This window comes from Archocentrus centrarchus, chromosome 14, assembly GCF_007364275.1.
Source record: "Archocentrus centrarchus isolate MPI-CPG fArcCen1 chromosome 14, fArcCen1, whole genome shotgun sequence".
NCBI lineage: Eukaryota > Metazoa > Chordata > Actinopteri > Cichliformes > Cichlidae > Archocentrus > Archocentrus centrarchus.
In genome coordinates, this window is record NC_044359.1 from 22,358,984 (window position 1) to 22,377,425 (window position 18,442).

Here is an 18,442-nt window from a genome sequence, read left to right on the forward strand (position 1 = left end):
TACTTTCTCTAACTATTCCTAGGTTTTGAATGTTATCAACATCATATTTGATCAGTGTAATCTACACACCAGTGGGAATTGAAATCTAAAAACTGGTGAGTTTTTACAAGGGGTGTGGCCGTGATGCCTCTGTGAATTTTGCTTATTTGCCAGGAAATTTCGATTGCCTCTCATTCATACCTACATAATCCAATCTGGACCAAACTTCTTCAGTAGGGGTCCGCCCCGAACACATACATATGACAGTATTTATTAACAGGCACAGCGCCACCTAGTGGGAACAGGAAATGTCATGTTTTACACTTTGAGGTACAGCTCCAAAGTGGTTGAGCAGAACGATCTCAAATTTCGCCTGGAAAGCCTCAAGGAGTTGGCTTTACATTGTTTTCAAAACTGTGAGTTTTTGCCATAGGGCATGACCCTGGCAGCATTTCAAATTATGATGTTTCATCATGAAGACAAAAATTGCGGTAACTCAAAGCTACTTTGCCCAATCTGCACCAAACCTCCGTGGTTTGATATGCCTCCTATCCTGAACACACTGACCTGCATATAGCCAGTAAAAGGTAAAGGGTCACCTAGTGGCAACTGGAAATATTATGAAATACCATGTTTATACATAGCCCCCGTGCTACAGTTTATCTACATATCTGAAATTGTGCAGGCTCATGTAACATCCTAAGACGTGCAAAAAAGTCTCTTGGAGCCATACCCGAAACCCAACAGGAAGTCAGTCAGCTTCAATTTAAGGTGTCATTTTTTTGCCATTTTCAGGTCTTGTACTTGAATGAACTCCTTAGGGCATTTGACCCAGTGAGACCAAAATGGCTCCAGATCATCTGGACAAGTAGCCCATCAAAAGTTATCCTAGGTTTTATAGAATATTTTATGAATTTGGGATTTCAATCATGTACAACAGGACAACAAATTGACACATCTCAAATATACATTGTCCAATCTGTGCCAAACTTCACATGCTTCATAAGTGTGAATGAGTCTAGACACACCTATCTACCAGCTTTGCATCACACTCATAACGCCACCTAGTGGGGAAAAGAAATCAGCAGTAAACTGATAATCATCCCATGAGCACCACATTTTTATTGATGGTTGCCAGCATTACATATAGCATCATGACATGTAATTAGTGGGCATTTGCAGATGCCACCAAGTGGAAACGGGAGACATTTGGCAGCCAAATGATGCAAGGTACGAGTAGCCTACTGGGCTGACGGCATCCAGGTGAGCCCGTGACATCCTCCAAGTGTGGCATGTCTCACCCGCGCCACAGTTTGACGCGCACCCGTGTGCGAGGGCCCGATCATCACTGCTTGCGGCTTTAATTTAATTTGTTATCAGTACATATTATAATGAAGAGAAATGTTTGTTTCGTTATTTTCTTTTATGCATGCAATTGTATCTCTAACCCTGATCTAGGGTGTGTTTGAATGGGCTTCTCTTAAGACCACAGCTAAACAACACAGCTTGAAGTTGGTTTTATTTCAGAAAATGCTGAATTATGAATAATTATCTCTGCAAATGAGTTAAAGTACAGAACAGCAGAACTGACACTGCTCACAGCACTGATGTGTGCATTTTGAAAACAAGCATCAATCAGCAAAATAAATTGAGACAGTGTTTTAAACAGAGCACACATCATATAAGAGACACTCCAAAACAGTATTGGAGTATTTAATTTTCCAGAAACACAAGTGGCTCATAGTCCTGGTCTTTCTTCCCAAGTACAGACTTTAGAAAAGGGACAACTCTGAAAAGATTAATGTGGAAATCTCTGGATGTCTTAGTTGACTCTTTAACACCACCATCTTTGCACACATTTATGCTTCCCCAGCTGACTAATGCAACCTGTGAAATAAACAACCCAAAAACAAAACAACAAAAAATAAACATTTAGTTATTTAACATATTTAACAAGAATTCCATTAACATATTTATTGTAATGGACATTTTCTACAAGCTGACAGTTGTGATATACTGCTGCTGTGTGATCAACAAGTTCTTTTTCTTCATCTCTAAAAAAATAAAAACAAAGTACCTGATTTAGATTTCAATGATTTCCCCTCCCATCCAGGTTGCCTCATGGAGCAGTTGTACACTGCTAATCATTTTTACTGTTTGTTTTCTCCCCAACAATCATAGGGTTGTGTATTGAAAAATTTTCTCCCAGAACTGTCAGCTTACCGACATGTGGCAACTCACACACACAACACCAAATCTTTGCTCACTACCCACTCTACTTGCTAGATTTGCCTTTATTCAAGTTGAAGGGTTGCCGTTTTGATGTCTTTGTTCAGAACTATTCAAGAATAGCAGGATCAGTTTATGGCAGGGGATACCAGCCAAGTTTAAAATGCAGTTTCTTTAATTGCACCTGATATGTTGCAGCTTACCTGTACTGTGCGATATTCAAAGTTTTTGAACACAGCACCTCCAGAGTCACCTGTACCAAGAAACAGATACATACAAAAAATAAGCCTGAGTCACTCATCTGCACCACTGTTGCTGTGTTGGAGTATAAAATTTTATATTAAAGACGAAACATACCTGTACAGGCAATATGATCTCTGAAAGGTTCCCGACCACCGGTGCATATGAAGTTATCTGTCACAGCTTCCGTCAGTGTTTCCTGTGTTATGCCCTCTACACCTACTGCATGTCTGATGCATTCGTATCTCTGCATTGAAGAGTTGGAAGAAAAACTGAAGCTCAAACTGAGTTTTAGGTGAAGCATAAAGGACAAGCTTACAGTGTATCACAAAAGTGAGTACACCCCTCACATTTCTGCAGATATTTAAGTATATCTTTTCATGGGACAACACTGACAAAATGACACTTTGACACAATGAAAAGTAGTCTGTGTGCAGCTTATTTAACAGTGTAAATTTATTCTTCCCTCAAAATAATTCAATATACAGCCATTAATGTCTAAACCAGCGGCAACAAAAGTGAGTACACCCCTAAGAGACTACACTCGTAAATGTCCAAATTCAGCACTGCTTGTCATTTCTCCTCCAAAATGTCATGTGACTCGTTAGTGTTACTAGGTCTCAGGTATGCATAGGGAGCAGGTGTGTTCAGTTTTGTAGTACAGCTCTCACACTCTCTCATACTGGTCACTGAAAGTTCCAACATGGCACCTCATGGCAAAGAACTCTCTGTGGATCTTAAAAGACGAATTGTTGCACTACATGAAGACTGTTATATAAGCTGCACACAGACTACTTTTCATTGTGTCAAAGTGTAATTTTGTCAGTGTTGTCCCATGAAAATATATACTTAAATATCTGCAGACATGTGAGGGGTGTACTCACTTTTCTGATACACTGTATATACACAAATACACATGTGCAACACAGCTCACAATATAAAACTTACATTATCTCCAAGCTTGGCATGAACATCTTTTATGTCTACCACATTCTTTGTCCTTGTCAGGAAATTGAGTCGTTCAAGATGATTCTTTAACAGAAGTTTCTCTACAGATGATAGAGACAGAAAAATACAGTCAAGCCCTGCAGTGGTGAGGCAGGAGTCAATGGTGGCATACAGTCATTTTTTCTTTCAGTCTTTACCTTTATTTAAGAAAGCAAGCAGTTATTAACAAATTCTTATTTAGATAAGTCAAAGTTTCTGCAGAAACAAGAGGAAAGGCTAAAAGCAACAAAGAATAATCTGGGGGGGGGGGAACTGACCGGTCTCTAAGTCTCCGTGAATTGTGCTTCACAATACAACCACACCACTAGCGGAACAAATCAGAGCCAGGCCAGGGGCGGGGCAAATGACCGGGCCCTTTATACCCAAATAATAAAGCTCATCATAACATCACAACAAACAAATATGTGTCCAGTTTTTGTAACTTGGCTTTTCCTTGCCCTGATTTTTCCTTTTCTTTTCCCTTTGCCGCTTCCCTTTTATGCTTATATGAAGTGCCACTCATGTTAGCTTAGTCCGTAAAAATGCTCCACTTAGTTTTGAACCAAAATACACTTGGAGAAAATATCGGCGATCCACCTGAAAATTTGCGTGTCATAAAGTTAAATGTAAAGGCCGTTTCACACCAGATGTGTTGCGTAAAAACAACACGAAATTCCGAATCTTTCGGATGCAAACCTGTCGTGTAACCTACATACACACCGGACGCATTGCGTTTTTGCGACTAAATCCTCCCTATACATATAACGCATGGTGGAAAAAAAATGCAGTCGACATCAAGCGATGATGTAATGAGGCCCTGATGTTTCTAAACAAGAGAAGGAAGAAAAAGAGTTTATGGGTTCATCCAATTCATAAGAAAGCAGCAGCAGGGAGAGTTTCATGGTTTGATCCCGGAGTTGAAGCTGCATCACGGATGCTTTCGCACATATTTCAGGATGTCAGTGGGACAGTTTGAGCTCTTGTTGGCAGAGTTGGGATCACATGTGAGGAGGCAGAGGATAATATCAGAGAGCCGACTGACCCGGAGCAGCGTGTAGCTGTGTGTCTGAGGTAAAATATTATGATTTTATTGCTCCCACATCACTGTATATTCAGTACATCGGTGCGCGTTTTGAGCTATGACCTCACATGCTGCTAAATGCAGCGCTCTGATTGGTCAGTCCTGTTTGTTCGCTTGCGAAAAGTCAGAAAAATCGAACTTGATCCGAAAAAATAAATGCCGCAAATTCGTCCTGTAAAATGATGCGGTCGTTGTGAACGGCTGCATTAAGAACAGGCGAGTCCAAAAAATATTTTTAACGCAGGAAACATTCGCACGGAATTTACGCGTCTGGTGTGAAAGGGCCTTAAAACATGAATGATGGGTGATGTAAAGTTGGCTATTCCTGTAGCCATACACCGTGCTCATCTGGAGAGAGCCCGCCTTCTTCAGCTCTCCTCGGACGTGATAGAGGCCTGGCTACCTGAAATCTTATCCTCTCTCCCATCCGGGCCCCCTCTAGGTCCGGGCCAGGGGTGTGCCATCCTCTCAGCCCCCCCTGAAGCTCCACCCCATACCACACTAGAGAAAACTGTCTTTGGAAGCTGGAGCATGACTGTGTGTAGTACACTTGCGATCTTGTTGCCTTTGCAATGGTTGCTTCGAAGACAGGGACCAGGTCTGCAACCACTTGCACTCAACTCAGTCTTTTAATTGACTTCAAATGGAAAGACTCTCATTTGAAATATGAAATTCTCTCTTAAAATCTTTTTTGAAGAGCACAACAAGCATGTTGGTATGGGGGTGCATTAGTGCACTCGGCATAGGTAACTTGCACCTCTGTGCAGATCTTTTCCTGTGAGAGTTTTGCTTATTTTAGCAAGGGAATGCCAAACCTAATTCTGCAAGAACAACCTACAGTCTACAGCAACATCACCCAGCTCTATGTAAAATTAGACATTTTATTGTTATCTAGATCTAGCTGTGTAGTGGAGTGATATAGCATGTAGGCAGAGTTATCGCACCTTGTGACTCGCATGTTTGATCCACCAAATGCAGAGCAGCACTGGTCTCCAGGGTGCAAGGTATGCAAATGGTTCTGAAAAAAAATTCATTAAAATTTAATGCCAACAATTCAAACTGGACATCAATAAACCCTTGAACAGGACTGCAAATGTAATGGCACAGTATCACATGATTTCCTACCTCACATCAGAGGAGATTTGAACATATTCGTCCAGTTGGATGAGAGCCACATCATAGTCATAAAACTCATTAATGCCTTTGTGCTTTTTAGCAGTAACACTGTAGTTTGAGTGAAATATTAATGTTTTTGCTTTTTTAACTGCAACAAAAAAGAGAAAAAAAAATCCAGTGCATTAATATTAATGTGATTACGAGGGTTTACAACAGGGATCCTCAAATCCAGGCCTCGAGGGCCGGTGTCCTGCAGCTTTTAGGCTATGTTCACACTGCAACCTGAAGTGACCCAATTCCGATTTTTTGCAGGGTTGTTCACATTTCCAAATATATGCAGTATCAATGACGTGCAGATCGGATACATGTGACCTGGCTGTACAGACATCGGATCTGTGTTGTTCAGACTGTCATGAAAAGATCAGATACAGATCGCATAAAGGCAAAAAAATCGGAGTTGTGTCACTTCAGGCTGCAGTGTGAATGTAGCCTTAGGTGTGTCCCTGATCCAACAGACCTGAATCAAATGGTTGAATTACCTCCTCAGTATGCAGTCAAATTCTCCAGAGTCCTGCTAATGACTTCTACAGGTGCTGGTCATGAAATTAGAATATCATTAAAAAGTTGATTTATTTCAGTAATTCCATTCAAAAAGTAAAACTTATACATTATATTCTTTCATTACACACAGACACATATATTTCAAATGTTTATTTCTTTCATTTTGATTATCTTTTTTCCCTCCTCCTCTCGGACGGAGACGGTCGCATTCTATCTCTCTCTTGCCTTCCTGCCCTCCCCCATCTCTCCTGCTTGCTGCTTGCTGTAAGTGTGTCTCTTACACATTGACTGAATAAGAATAAGATTAAAAGGCAACATGGATCTGGCAAACTGGGCCCTGAACACCATTGATCGTATTTTCTCCACAGTGAGATCGGGGAAAGGGGAGCCTGTGTGAGTGGAACAGACCCCGCCGGATACGTCTGGTTTGCTCGTGGAGACCTGTGTGTCTCTTAGTGCTGGCGGTGGAGGGCATGGAAGACGTGTATATATATTTATATATATATATATATATATATACATTCGGCTTTTTGATAACGGGATCTCTTCTGTCTGGGATTAGAGGATACCTGATTTACCGGGAAATTAAGAAAATCTGGGCAGCAGTTCGACATCTGATGAGACTGCACAACCAGATGGATGGGCTGTGTAGAGCCGTATAAACTCAGACTCAGAGCCTGTTGGACCTGAGCCACAAGCTGGATGTGTAGTCCAGCTGAGAACGTGCTCGCAGGCAAAAGGGATTAGATCTGGAGATAAAGTTCGCTTCTGCACGGCGGCGATGGTAACTGAACAGCTTGGATTATTGGATTTACTGAATGGGTTCCCCAGTGAAACTGAAGGCTGCTGGAAAATAACAAGCAGCCTGTTCCAAAACAACATCTGCATTATCAAGAATTCGGCTCCCTAGCCGGCCTTGAGGCTGGTAATCATATCTCTCTGGGTCACTGTGTGACAGAGTCTCTTCCCCACAGCCCTCTTTGTGATTTGTGTGAGCTGGATCTGGTGTACCACGGCCGCTGGCGAACATCCATCACTATCAGCGAACTGTTTTGGCTAGGTGCTGCCATCTGGCTCCATAATGCCCTGACCCTTTCGTCTATGTCTGTCTACGGTGTTCAACATGAGCACAGTACCAGATGAATTTTTTTTAACCTAAACACCCTATTGTTTGTCTGTTTCTTTTTTCCTGGGATTGATTGTGCTGGCAGCACCCTTTTGGACAGCTGTCAAGTCAGCAGTCTTCCCCATGATTGTGTAGCCTACAGAACTAGACTGAGAGACCATTTAAAGGCCTTTGCAGGTGTTTTCAGGGCTTTCAAATTGTTTTGGAGTAGCAGGGGGGCGTGCCAAAGTAGCAGGCACCTTGTGACCGAGACCGAAGCCATGACGGCAGCAGACGATATGAATAGTCACATGGCAGTCACATGGCAGTTGTGAACCAATCAAATGGCTCAGATTGAAAGAATGTAAATATTGCCAGTGCGTCCACATGGCACTGGAAATGGAGATGGCGGACGGCGCAAAAAATTTTTTTAGGAAAATTAAAAAGTAGACAGCACAGAGTGCTGGAGTTGGTGGAAAATACGCCTGGCGCCGGCATAATTTGAAAGCCGTGGTTTTGAGTTAATTAGCTGATTAGAGTGTGGCACCAGGTGTCTTCAATATTGAACCTTGTCACAATATTCTAATTTTCTGAGATACTGAATTTGGGTTTTTCATTAGTTGTCAGTTATAATCATCAAAATTAAAAGAAATAAACATTTTAATATATCAGTCTGTGTGTAATGAATGACTATAATATACAAGTTTCACTTGCTGAATGGAATTACTGAAATAAATCAACTTTTTCATGATATTCATATTTTATGACCAGCAACTATATATTTGACTCAGGTGTGTTGAAGCAGAGACACATCTGAAAGTTGCAGGACACCAGCCCTTGATGCCTGGATTTGAGGATCTATGCTTTAGAAGTACAAACAAACTAGTTCAGTAGTGAGTTGACCATACCTGTCAAGTCTCCCGTTTTGCCGGGGAAACTCCCGTATTTTACCCCACAGTCCCGCCATCCTCCCTTATTAGTATTTTCCCGTAAATTTCCCATATTATAATAATTTTTTAAAAAGCATTCCTACAAATTCCTCCAAACTGAATTCTGTCACTAGCCTTGCAAGAACTGCCACCCACAGTAGCCTGGATGGCAGTTCTCGCAAGCTTAGTGCCGACAGCGGGAACAAGCCCGGACCAACAACTGGACCTCGGTTGGGCTCAGTGTTGCCAACTTCTGTAGTGACTTTTTTTTTACAGAACGTGACTAGCAACAAATTTAGTGACTTTTTCTGGTGACGTCAGAGAGTTTTGGAGATAGACTGGAAACCTGAAATCCACTGCTGTTGCCGTGTTTTGTGTACTTAAAGCCTTCGTACGCTTTGGCATCACCCAGACCTCACTTCGACTGCACCCTCCAACCCCCGGACCTCACTTAGACACCAAACCCACCTACCCACTCCCACTCACTGATTTGTAATTCTAAACATATTTAGGGTGGTTTTTTTTTTCTTCACTTTTTGTCTCTCCAAAGATGTTATTCCTTTCTCCTATAGCCTCAATTGCAACTAAATGCAAATGGCCAATTATACAACTTGGTTGATGGCTTCATATCCAGTTGTTAAGTGATGACGTAAAATTCCATTTCCAGGTCCACACTGTCACGTGATCAATATGCTGTAACGCTGTGTCCCTGGTTGTTTTAACCGATCCAACTAAAGAAAAAAACACTCAGCTGTGATTTTACCGATGAGAAAGAGAAGAGGAAATGGCTGCAGTTGATAAGGTATGTTACAATATTTAACAGTGAACAGTCTCTGGTTTTGTCGTTGCTGTTTATTTAAGAGCATTTGGACCCGGAAAATGTTGTGGGACTTTTCAGCTGCGGAATTTTTCCCTTATTTTTAAATAGAAAACTTGACAGGTATGGACTTGACATCAACATATTTATCTATAACAAAAATAAAACACTTTTGATTACATTTGCCGCGCTCATCATCAATTTCAACGATGACGTTCTCAGGTAAATATCCATGTACACAGTGAGCAGCAGTCAAGACAAACTCAGGGGTCACCAGAGAACCCATGCATTTCTTTGGATCGTCTACACCCTTAAATATGAAATAAAAAACAAAAATATAATATACTTAAACTATTGCATGAGTTCATTATTTTACTCTGTAGAATATCTTGTAGCAACAGCATGGCAACATGGTAGATAATTCTAATGTTTGGTCACCTATCAAAATATTTATGTCAAAAAAAATTATATTTATCATGACTATAATGGTCAAATAGAAGGAGTGAGATTTTGGATGGCTCTTTAAACAAACATGCAATGGCTGAGATTTATATTTTAAAACACATTTCTCTGCTGAATTAAATGAAACTGTGAAACCTGGGTATAAACAAATGCCATCCATGGATACATTTTCCTCTTGTGTTCCTTGCGGGGTTCCTTATACTCTTTGTAAAGTCCACAGAGACCCTTGACTTCATCTTCATCTGCATGAAAAAAATAAGTGTGTATTAATTAAAAATATCTAATCCAATCTTGTTCACAAACACAGTATAATACATGTATGCAGCTTCTAGGTCAGAAAAATAAAGTCAGTTGGGAAGTGCCTTAAACCTGCATTCTATTAGAAGGCCATCAGATGACGATAGGCTGCAATCCTGAAGAAGTCTGTGGGAAAACAGCTTTTTGTCTTGATCTCTGTAAACACTTTCCTGCTGATTTCATGGGCTCGGCCACTCATTTGAGGTCAAACTGATTTAAACATTAAGTCTGTGGTACAAAGTTTTAAGATCTGTGCATGAAACTGCATGCTCATCGACTAATGACTTGTAAATTAAAAGTCGATATTTGAAAATGTTAAGGTTTATTCACACATTGTTTAAATTTTTAGTTGAATTTTAGTTCATTATAATAATCTTGCTCTGCTTTCTCAGTAAACACTTTACTGGCGAGTTTTATGATCTCAGGTCCTTTTAAAGTCTTGTTGAATACATGCTACATCAGTGTTGTCAGGCTAGATAAAGAGTAATTGCTCTGATCTCAGGTACTTCAGGAAACAAAAGAACCATGCAAGCAATCATTTGTCTCCCTTGTGTGGTAAATGTTAGAATGAATGCAAACACACAAATACACACATATCTGAATTTACAAACAGACAGGCTTTCATGGTTCATTTCAAACACAACTTACCGATCATTTCATCAAAAGTCTCTTCTAGTTTTTCTAGCTCTTTCACTCTGAAATAATGGTGCTCTCCAGTTCCTGCCGTGAGGGGCATTAGGTCCTCATCAAAGATTTCATCCCCAACGGCAAAGATATAAATGTCTGTAACAGAATGAAACATAATATGACCACTATTCATTCTTTGATATATTAAAGGGCACTATGCATTAAAGCACGCAACAAAACTGTTGTACAGTAACAGCCAAAAGTTTGGACAAACTTTTTAATTCAGTGATTTTTCATTTCCTGCATCGTAGATTAATATTAAAGTCAAACAAACTATGAAGAGGTGACTTGTGATTTAGCGCTATATAAATAAATTTGAATTGAATTATTTAATAAACAAAAAAGAATATGTTTTATATTTTAGATTCTTTTTACATTTTAGATTCTTCAAATAGGCACCATGTTGGCATTTTCTCAGCTTTATGATGTAGTCACCTGGAATGTTCAGTTAACAGCTGTGCCTGTCAAGAGTTCATTTCTTGGATTTATTGCCCTCTTGATGTGTTCAAGACCATCAGTTGTGTTGTGAACAGGTAGAGTTGGTCTACAGTCAATAACCCTATTTGAGTAATGTTCCAATCCATATTATGGCAAGAAATACTTAGCTAAGTAAAGAAAAAGCACAATCCATCATTAATTTAAGAAATGAAGGTCAGTCAGTCCCAAAATTTTAAGAACTTTGAAAGTCTCCTCAATTACAGTCACAAAGACCATCAAATGATGAAACGGGCTCTCATCGAGACCGCCCCATGAAAGGAAGACCAAGAGTTCCCTCTGTTGCACAGGATAAATTCATCAGTTACCAGCCTCAGTTAACAAGTTAACAGCACCCCAGATAAGAGCCCAGCTAAATGCTTCACAGAGTTCAAGCAGCACACACATCTCAACATCAACTGCTCAGAGAAGACTGTCTGAATCTGCACTTTATGGTGGAATTGCTGTAAAGAAGCCACTTATAAGGAAGAACAAGAGGAAGAGAATGGCTTGGGCCAAGGAACACAAGGAATGGGCATTAGACCAGAGGAAATCTGTCCTTTGGTCTGATGAGTCCAAATTTGAGATTTTTGGTTCCAAACACAATGCCCTTGGAAGATGCAGAAAGAGTGAGTGGATGGTTCCTGCATGTGTAGTTCCCACCATGAAGTATGGAGGAGGAAGTGTGATGGTATGGGGGAGCTTTGCTGGTGACACTGATGGTGATTTATCCCAAATCCATGGCACACTTAACCAGAATGGCTACCACAGCATTCTGCAGCCACATGCCATCCTGTCTGGTTTGTGCTCAGTGGGACCATCATTTGTTTTTCAATCCCAAAGACATCTCAAGGTTACGTAAGTGCTATTTGACCAAGAAAGAGGGTGATGGAGTGTTCTGTCAGATGACCTGGCCTCTACAATCACCTCATATAAAGCCAGGTGAAATGGTTTGGAATGAGTTGGACTGCAGAGTGAAGGTAAAGCAGCCAACAAGTGCTCGGCACCTCTGGGAACTCCTTCAAAAGTGTTGGAAAATCATCTCACTCCTGAAAATGATTGAGTGAATGCCAAGAGTTTGCAAAGCTGTAATCAACACAAAAGATGCTACTTTGAAGAATCTAAAATCTGAAACATATTTTGATTTGGTTAACACTTTTAACTTTATTACATGGTTCCTTATGTGTTCCTTCATAGTCTGGATGACTTCAGTATTAAATTACAATGCAGGAAAAAAATGAAATAAAAACACTTTTGACTGGTATTGTGTATCAGCAGAACATGTCTATAAGGAAGGATTGAGGTTCAATGATGAAAGTCTGTAGCAAACTAGAAATGTGCACAAATCAGATATAAAACCCACCAAGATAGTCTTCTCTGGCTTTAGCCTCATTCATGTACACCATGTTTTTTATTTGTGCCACAGTGGGTGCTGGTGAACCGCCCATGTTATAAGCACCTGCAGTGGGAAAACTGTGTTAGCATGATGTAAATCACTGACAAAATGTTTAAAAAGAGTGTGATGGATATTTTCTTATGGAACTCCTAGCAGAAATGTAGAGAAGCACATTTTTCCAAATTTCAAATCAAATCTAGAGCCAGCCTGAATAATTACATTCATAATCTTCCTGCAGTGAGCGAAATTATCATCGTCACTGCTCAAACAACTCCATTAACCCTTTAATCACTGTGAGGTCAAATTTATCATTGATAATATGTACCCAGTTATGAATTGAAAAGACAGGGGGTGGGGGTGCTTCTTAATAGGAAATGAAAACCTTTGTCTTTTTTCTGTGATTGATGAAACTTGTGAGAACATCTTTCCAAAGTCAAACATCACATATTTCAAGGCATTATAAATGCCAAAAATCACATATTGTGATAGCATTAAGTGAGGGCACTTCTTATTGTTAATGATGACTTAATCCTCATGGGTATCAAAAGGCTGGAAATACCATCTGTAAAAACGATGATGGCATGACGATGCTCCTTAAAACCCTCCTCTCCAGTTTGTTCCTTTATGAAAGATATTTTCTCCAAGAACTTCTTAAAGACAATGTTCAGATTTGTTCCAGTGTTTCTGTCTTTGATCACAAACAAGCACACAAAACACACATTACTTATCTTATTAGGAACAAACTGAGTAGTAAAAAAGTACAATAACAGTGTCTCTGTGCTTTACTCACCACCAACTACAAATTCTTCTAATTTAGATTTGACGTCTTGTAGTTTTGCTTTGCTTTGCAAAAAGTCAATGATGTTGACAATTTCATAGAGCTCAGAGGAGAAAAAGATGATTTCATAGTTTGGAGTCACGCTAAAGGATGAAATCTGTTGGTACATAAAGAAAATCAGTTACAAGTGGATGATCTCATATGAACTTTGGACACGACGTAGTGAACACATGTAAACTTACATGGTGTCATGTACTCGTCTGTGGCAGTATACCACTAAAATAAAAAGCTTTGAGTGTATGCTTTTACATCATTCCAGACAGTCTGCATGTCTGTGTTTGTTTCTCACCTTTGTAATAAGTTTTGTGACAATATCTCTGGATTTATTTACATAATCCTCGTTTATGCTCTCAGAAATATCCACACCAATGTAAATGTTTAGTGTCCCATTTTTTGAAATCCTGATTCTTCTCTCCCCCTGTATGTCATCTGAACAACAAAAGATACTGCATAAAGTCAAAGCACTGTCACTCTTGATAGATTATTATACAGACAGCAGTTGTATTATTGCATTATATGGAGGAGTTGGTTTAAATGGAATTAACTAAAAAGAAGCACACATTATTATATTAACATTAATTCTCTCATTACACAATCAGTCATCATAACAATTTGTTTTGGTTTTTTTGTTATGTAAATATGCCTAACCAGCAAAACTCTCTGGTAACTTTGTTAAGTACTTCTTCAACTGCTTGTTAACACAAATATCTAATCAACCAATCACATGGCAGCAACTCAATGCATTTAGTCATTAGACATGGTTCAAGTATTTCAGAAACTGCTGATCTACTGGGATTTTCTTGCACAACCATCTCTGGTCAAAAATTGAGAAATTATCCAGTGAGCAGCAGGGTAAAAATGCCTTGTTGAGATCAGAGGAGAATGGTCAGACTGCTTCAAGCTGACAGGAAGGCAACAGTAATGTGGACAGCCATTCATTACAGCCAAAGTAGGCACCTCTGAACACACAATGTGTCCAAACCTTGAAGCAGATGGGCTACAGCAGCAGACGACCACACTGTGTGCCACTCCTGTTAACTAAGAACAGAAAACTGAGGCTGCAGTTCACACAGACGCAACAATTGGACAACAGAAGATTGGAAAAACATCACCTGGTCTGATGAGTCTTAAATTCTGCTGCAACATACATTCATACAAAGCATGAATTCATCCTGCTTTGTATTAATGGTTCAGGCTGCTGGTGGTGAGCTGTTAACAAATTTGGGACCCTTAGTAATGACTGTGCATCTTTTAAATGCTACAGCCTACGTATGCCCATCCCTTTTATGACCACAGTGTAACCATCTTCTGATGGCAACTTCCAGCAGCATAACACACCAGGTCACAAAGCTCACATCATGTCAAACTGGTTTTGTGAGCATGACAATGAGTTCACTGTACTCATAATGCCTCCACAGTCTCAATCCAATAGAGCACCTTTGGAATGTGGTGGAGAGGTGCAGCCAACAAAAGTGCAGTAACTGTGTGACGCTATCATGTTAATATGGACCAAATTCTCTGAGGAATGTTTCCAGCACTTTGCTGAATCTGTGCCATGAAGAATTAAGGAAGCTCTGAGCGCAAAAGCACGTCCATCCCAGTACTAGCAAGGTGTACCTAATATAGTGTTCAGTGAGTGTATATACTTGTTGACCAATAAGTGATAATCAGATTGAGTTAGAACTTACCAGTGGACTCTGAAGTGGTTAGGGTCTCTTTAATTGAACTGCCAAATGCCTTTGAAATCTCCAGCGGCGTGTCAAAGGTGTGTTTGTCTGCAAGAAGTAAATCTGCAATATAATACTATAGATAGCATTTATAGGTGGGAAGCTGGTGAGGGATCATGTCCTAGTCACTGCACACGTGAGTCGCTCAGCATGCATCTGTGTGCCTAAACAGCCAGTAAGTCACCGCAGGACATGTTCCATCACTGGTGTCCCACCACTGAGGCTTTATATATGGTATAAATCACACAACCAGAATATTTAAAATGCAAGAACAGAGATTGGCTAAGAAGAAAACACAGAGTGTTAACAGCATGTGCAGGTATCGTTCTTACAGTAGCACTGAGGCTCTTCACCAGTCCACTGGCCGTTCTCCTGGCACACTCTTTCTTTGGAGCCCACCAAAAACAGGTTGCTATTGCAGGTGTATCTCACCGTGTCATCAACTCCAAATATGTTTCCATCTCTTGAGGCACCAGGTGGGATACCAGGATCAGCACAATGATCCCCAGCTTTGGTAAGAAATAAAAAACAAAAGATAATTCATAAAATTAAATATGCCTTAAATAAGGGTGTCTCATACCTGAAAAAGAGAAGACAAGTGATGAGTCCTTAAGTAGTATACAAATACAATATTTAAATATTTTTTAAAAATGGAAGGTCTGAATTTCAAATAAATATTCAAGAGAAAGAGCACAATAGGGTTACAACAAAAAAAAAAACCCAGAAATTATATATTCTTTATACTGTGAGTATGAATAAGAAGAATAGCTCTCTTGGTCAGTGTGACTGCTATAATGTTGCTCTTGTAATAATCTGTTATTGTATATAATTTACATTTGTGTTCACTTGTATACTTAATGTCAGTTGTGCTTGTTTCTTTACTTGTTAAATTGTATTTGCTGTACTTTTCACTGCTCTCTTGACCAGGTCTCTATTAAAAAAGAGATTTTAATCTCAGCGAGACTTTTACCAGGATAAAAAAAAGGATAATCAAATTCCTAATCTGTGAAGTATAACAGCTCCCCCAAAATAATATTTCCTGTATAAAAATATGTAGCAATATTATTTTTAAAAATACAAGAATGAAAACTAGATCAAACTAGATCACTGTTCAGGACTTACAGTCAAGGCTGCAGATTGGGGTCGAGCCGCTCCACTTCCCATTTTTTAAGCACACACGTTTGGCTGAGCCTCGCATTTTGTAACCAGAGTAGCACTCATATGTGGTCTCATTGTCCACAAAGTACCTTTCCTGAGGGGGCGAGACATTTCCGTTCTCGAGCACATTGGGGTCTGGGCATTCAACCACTGTTAAACAAAAACAAAAAACAAAAAAAAAACCCTAGTTGCTATGTTGTTATCAAGCAGTGTGAAGCAAGTGAGAAACATTGTTGCCACTCACATTTGCATTTCTGAGGTGGAAATTTTCTGGGTCGTGGTCTCCAGCTGCCATTACGCTGACAAAAACGGGTCCTTTCAGGATATGGATAGTAGCCTTCAGGACAGCGGTAGACCAAGATGCTGCCAGTCTCCAGGTTCTTACTCAGTGTGAAATTCGCTTCTTGCAAATTCTCCACTGTGCAATCACATCGTACCCCAATTCCTTAAAAACAAGTCCACAGTACCCAGAAGCTAAAATGTAACAGTTTTTTTTCATACACATATCAACACTACACAATAACTAAATAAGTATAAAATTCAAAGTGTGCCCCTTTAAAAGTATACATTATGAAAAGAATAAAGCAGGAAAAATGTATGTAAGTGCTGAGAAACATTTTCATACATTTTTGTTTCTTTGTTTGGCTAAAATGTTGCCAAAACATTTCCACAGGTGACTAAGGCAAAAAAAAAAAAAAAAATGTAATAGAAAGATTCTGATAGTTAATGTCTAAAAAGCAACATTAATTCTTCTTCTGTACTAATTTCCATAAATATCTATTGGACAAATTTTTGTAGAGATTTACATTTCTGAAAAAATCTTTAACTTTTAAGATATGTTGCTACAGTCAAAAAAAAAAATAAAATTCAAGGAACAAAAAACAAAAACAAATGAAACATTAAAAAAAAATATATGTCTAATGCCAAAACATTTTGAATATTGACTGAAATTTTCACATTCGATGATGCAGCTTGTGGAGTTTTTATTTATTTATTTATTTTGACACTATAATGACCTCATACATAAAATTATTTCACTTTAAGAAAAAATAAGCAGGCAGGAAAATATGCACAAGAGTCTAAAAAATGATGATTAGAAGGATTATCTATACCTGATTTTTTTGAAATAGTCATGTATTATTCAATAAACATTTTAAAATGTTTGAACATTGATCAATTTTCTTATCTAAATCATAAAATTTTAGTTTGATGCAGTGTGTAAACTTAAATACAAGACAAAAACATTATCAGAAATGCAACATTGTACATACATTATTTTAAAATCAAAACTAAATGCACCTTACCCATCCAAAGGGCACATGAAAGCACAGCAAGCCAACTGCAGTGGATAGAAAATCCCATCTTGATGCTTAAACTGGAGGACAGTTTAAAATGTGAGTGTAGGAGTTGAATACACAGTGATGTTTAGAGAGACGGGGTGGACAAAGACCATCCTGGTACTTATTAACTTTATGACCAGGACAAGAAGATCAATACATGTGTTTCACAGAAAATGTTGAATCAATTCCTACAATTCCACATTTACAAAAATAATTTTCAATGGACTTAACTCATTTAGAATTTATTATATATATTATCTATGCTCATGAATGATTACATTACAACATTTCCACAGCTCGAACATGGTGTTATCTTCAAGTTTTGCTTTGTTTTTAATATATGATGATGTCAGGAAGAACAAGGAGTCTTTTGGTTTGATGCTCAAAAATAAATAAATCACTAAATATTCTAGTAGAGCATCTGCTTACCTGATTAGATTAATTAGTAATAAGAGTTGCTATAAAAAGCGTCTCTGTATCTTTCAGAAATAAAGATGGAGAGAGTTTCATCACTCTGTGTAAAACTATGTGAAAATCTAGTTTAACAAATGAAGAGTACACAAGACACGAAGCCAAACACTGATACTGCATGGCTGAAATCTTTGAACCTTCAGCTGGTCCTCCATTAAAGACACACTTGATTCTGTATCAATGTGTTTTTACAACCAAATGATGTCTTCTTCAGGGAAAATTCTGCTTAGGTCATCAAAACAATGCCAAACTTCACTGTGCATGTAGCAAAAGAGTGCTGAAAACATTTGGTGCAGATTTAATCAACAAACACAAAGCAGCTGAGATCGTATATGAAGCAAGTAATGGAAAGAAATTCTCTTTCACTGTTTTGGTCCCAATCATTAATCATCTATGCCTACAGTTTAGTTGAAATCATCGGGGATGCAACACAGTCACAAACTTAACCCTGAATGGTTTTGACCTGTGCTGTTTTCATTTACCTCATAGTTTTGCAGTTAACGGCATATTTGAAACTGTTAAATTAATTAAGTGCAAATGTGGGCTGC

At 38.9% G+C, this 18,442-nt stretch overlaps 1 protein-coding gene across 1 annotated transcript; it reads right to left on the reverse strand.

The window, feature by feature from the left end:
* Nucleotides 1-1,083: 1,083 nt before the first annotated feature.
* On the reverse strand, nt 1,084-17,507 carry LOC115791842 (complement factor B-like). Its single transcript, XM_030746120.1, has 18 exons — nt 17,388-17,507; nt 16,328-16,528; nt 16,048-16,233; nt 15,258-15,434; nt 14,887-14,973; nt 13,488-13,627; nt 13,151-13,295; nt 12,920-13,048; nt 12,328-12,423; nt 10,452-10,586; nt 9,642-9,748; nt 9,225-9,354; nt 5,642-5,780; nt 5,461-5,534; nt 3,397-3,497; nt 2,566-2,695; nt 2,412-2,461; nt 1,084-1,866 (listed from the first exon to the last, which is right to left on the reverse strand). The coding sequence occupies exons 1-18, from the start codon at nt 17,443-17,445 to the stop codon at nt 1,693-1,695; spliced, it is 2,259 nt and encodes a 752-aa protein (XP_030601980.1). The 5' UTR covers nt 17,446-17,507; the 3' UTR covers nt 1,084-1,692.
* Nucleotides 17,508-18,442: the final 935 nt, after the last annotated feature.

What these genes read in the sequence shown, in the direction of transcription:
- LOC115791842 (XM_030746120.1), bottom strand. Translation starts at nt 17,445, where the DNA reads ATGGGATTTTCTATCCACTGCAGTTGGCTTGCTGTGCTTTCATGTGCC. An exon ending in CATCATCGTTTTTACAGATG is followed by an intron (nt 12,424 to 12,919) that starts GTATTTCCAGCC and finishes TTCCCACTGCAG; the next exon opens with GTGCTTATAACATGGGCGGT. An exon ending in TTGAATATCGCACAGTACAG is followed by an intron (nt 1,867 to 2,411) that starts GTAAGCTGCAAC and finishes TTTATTTCACAG; the next exon opens with GTTGCATTAGTCAGCTGGGG.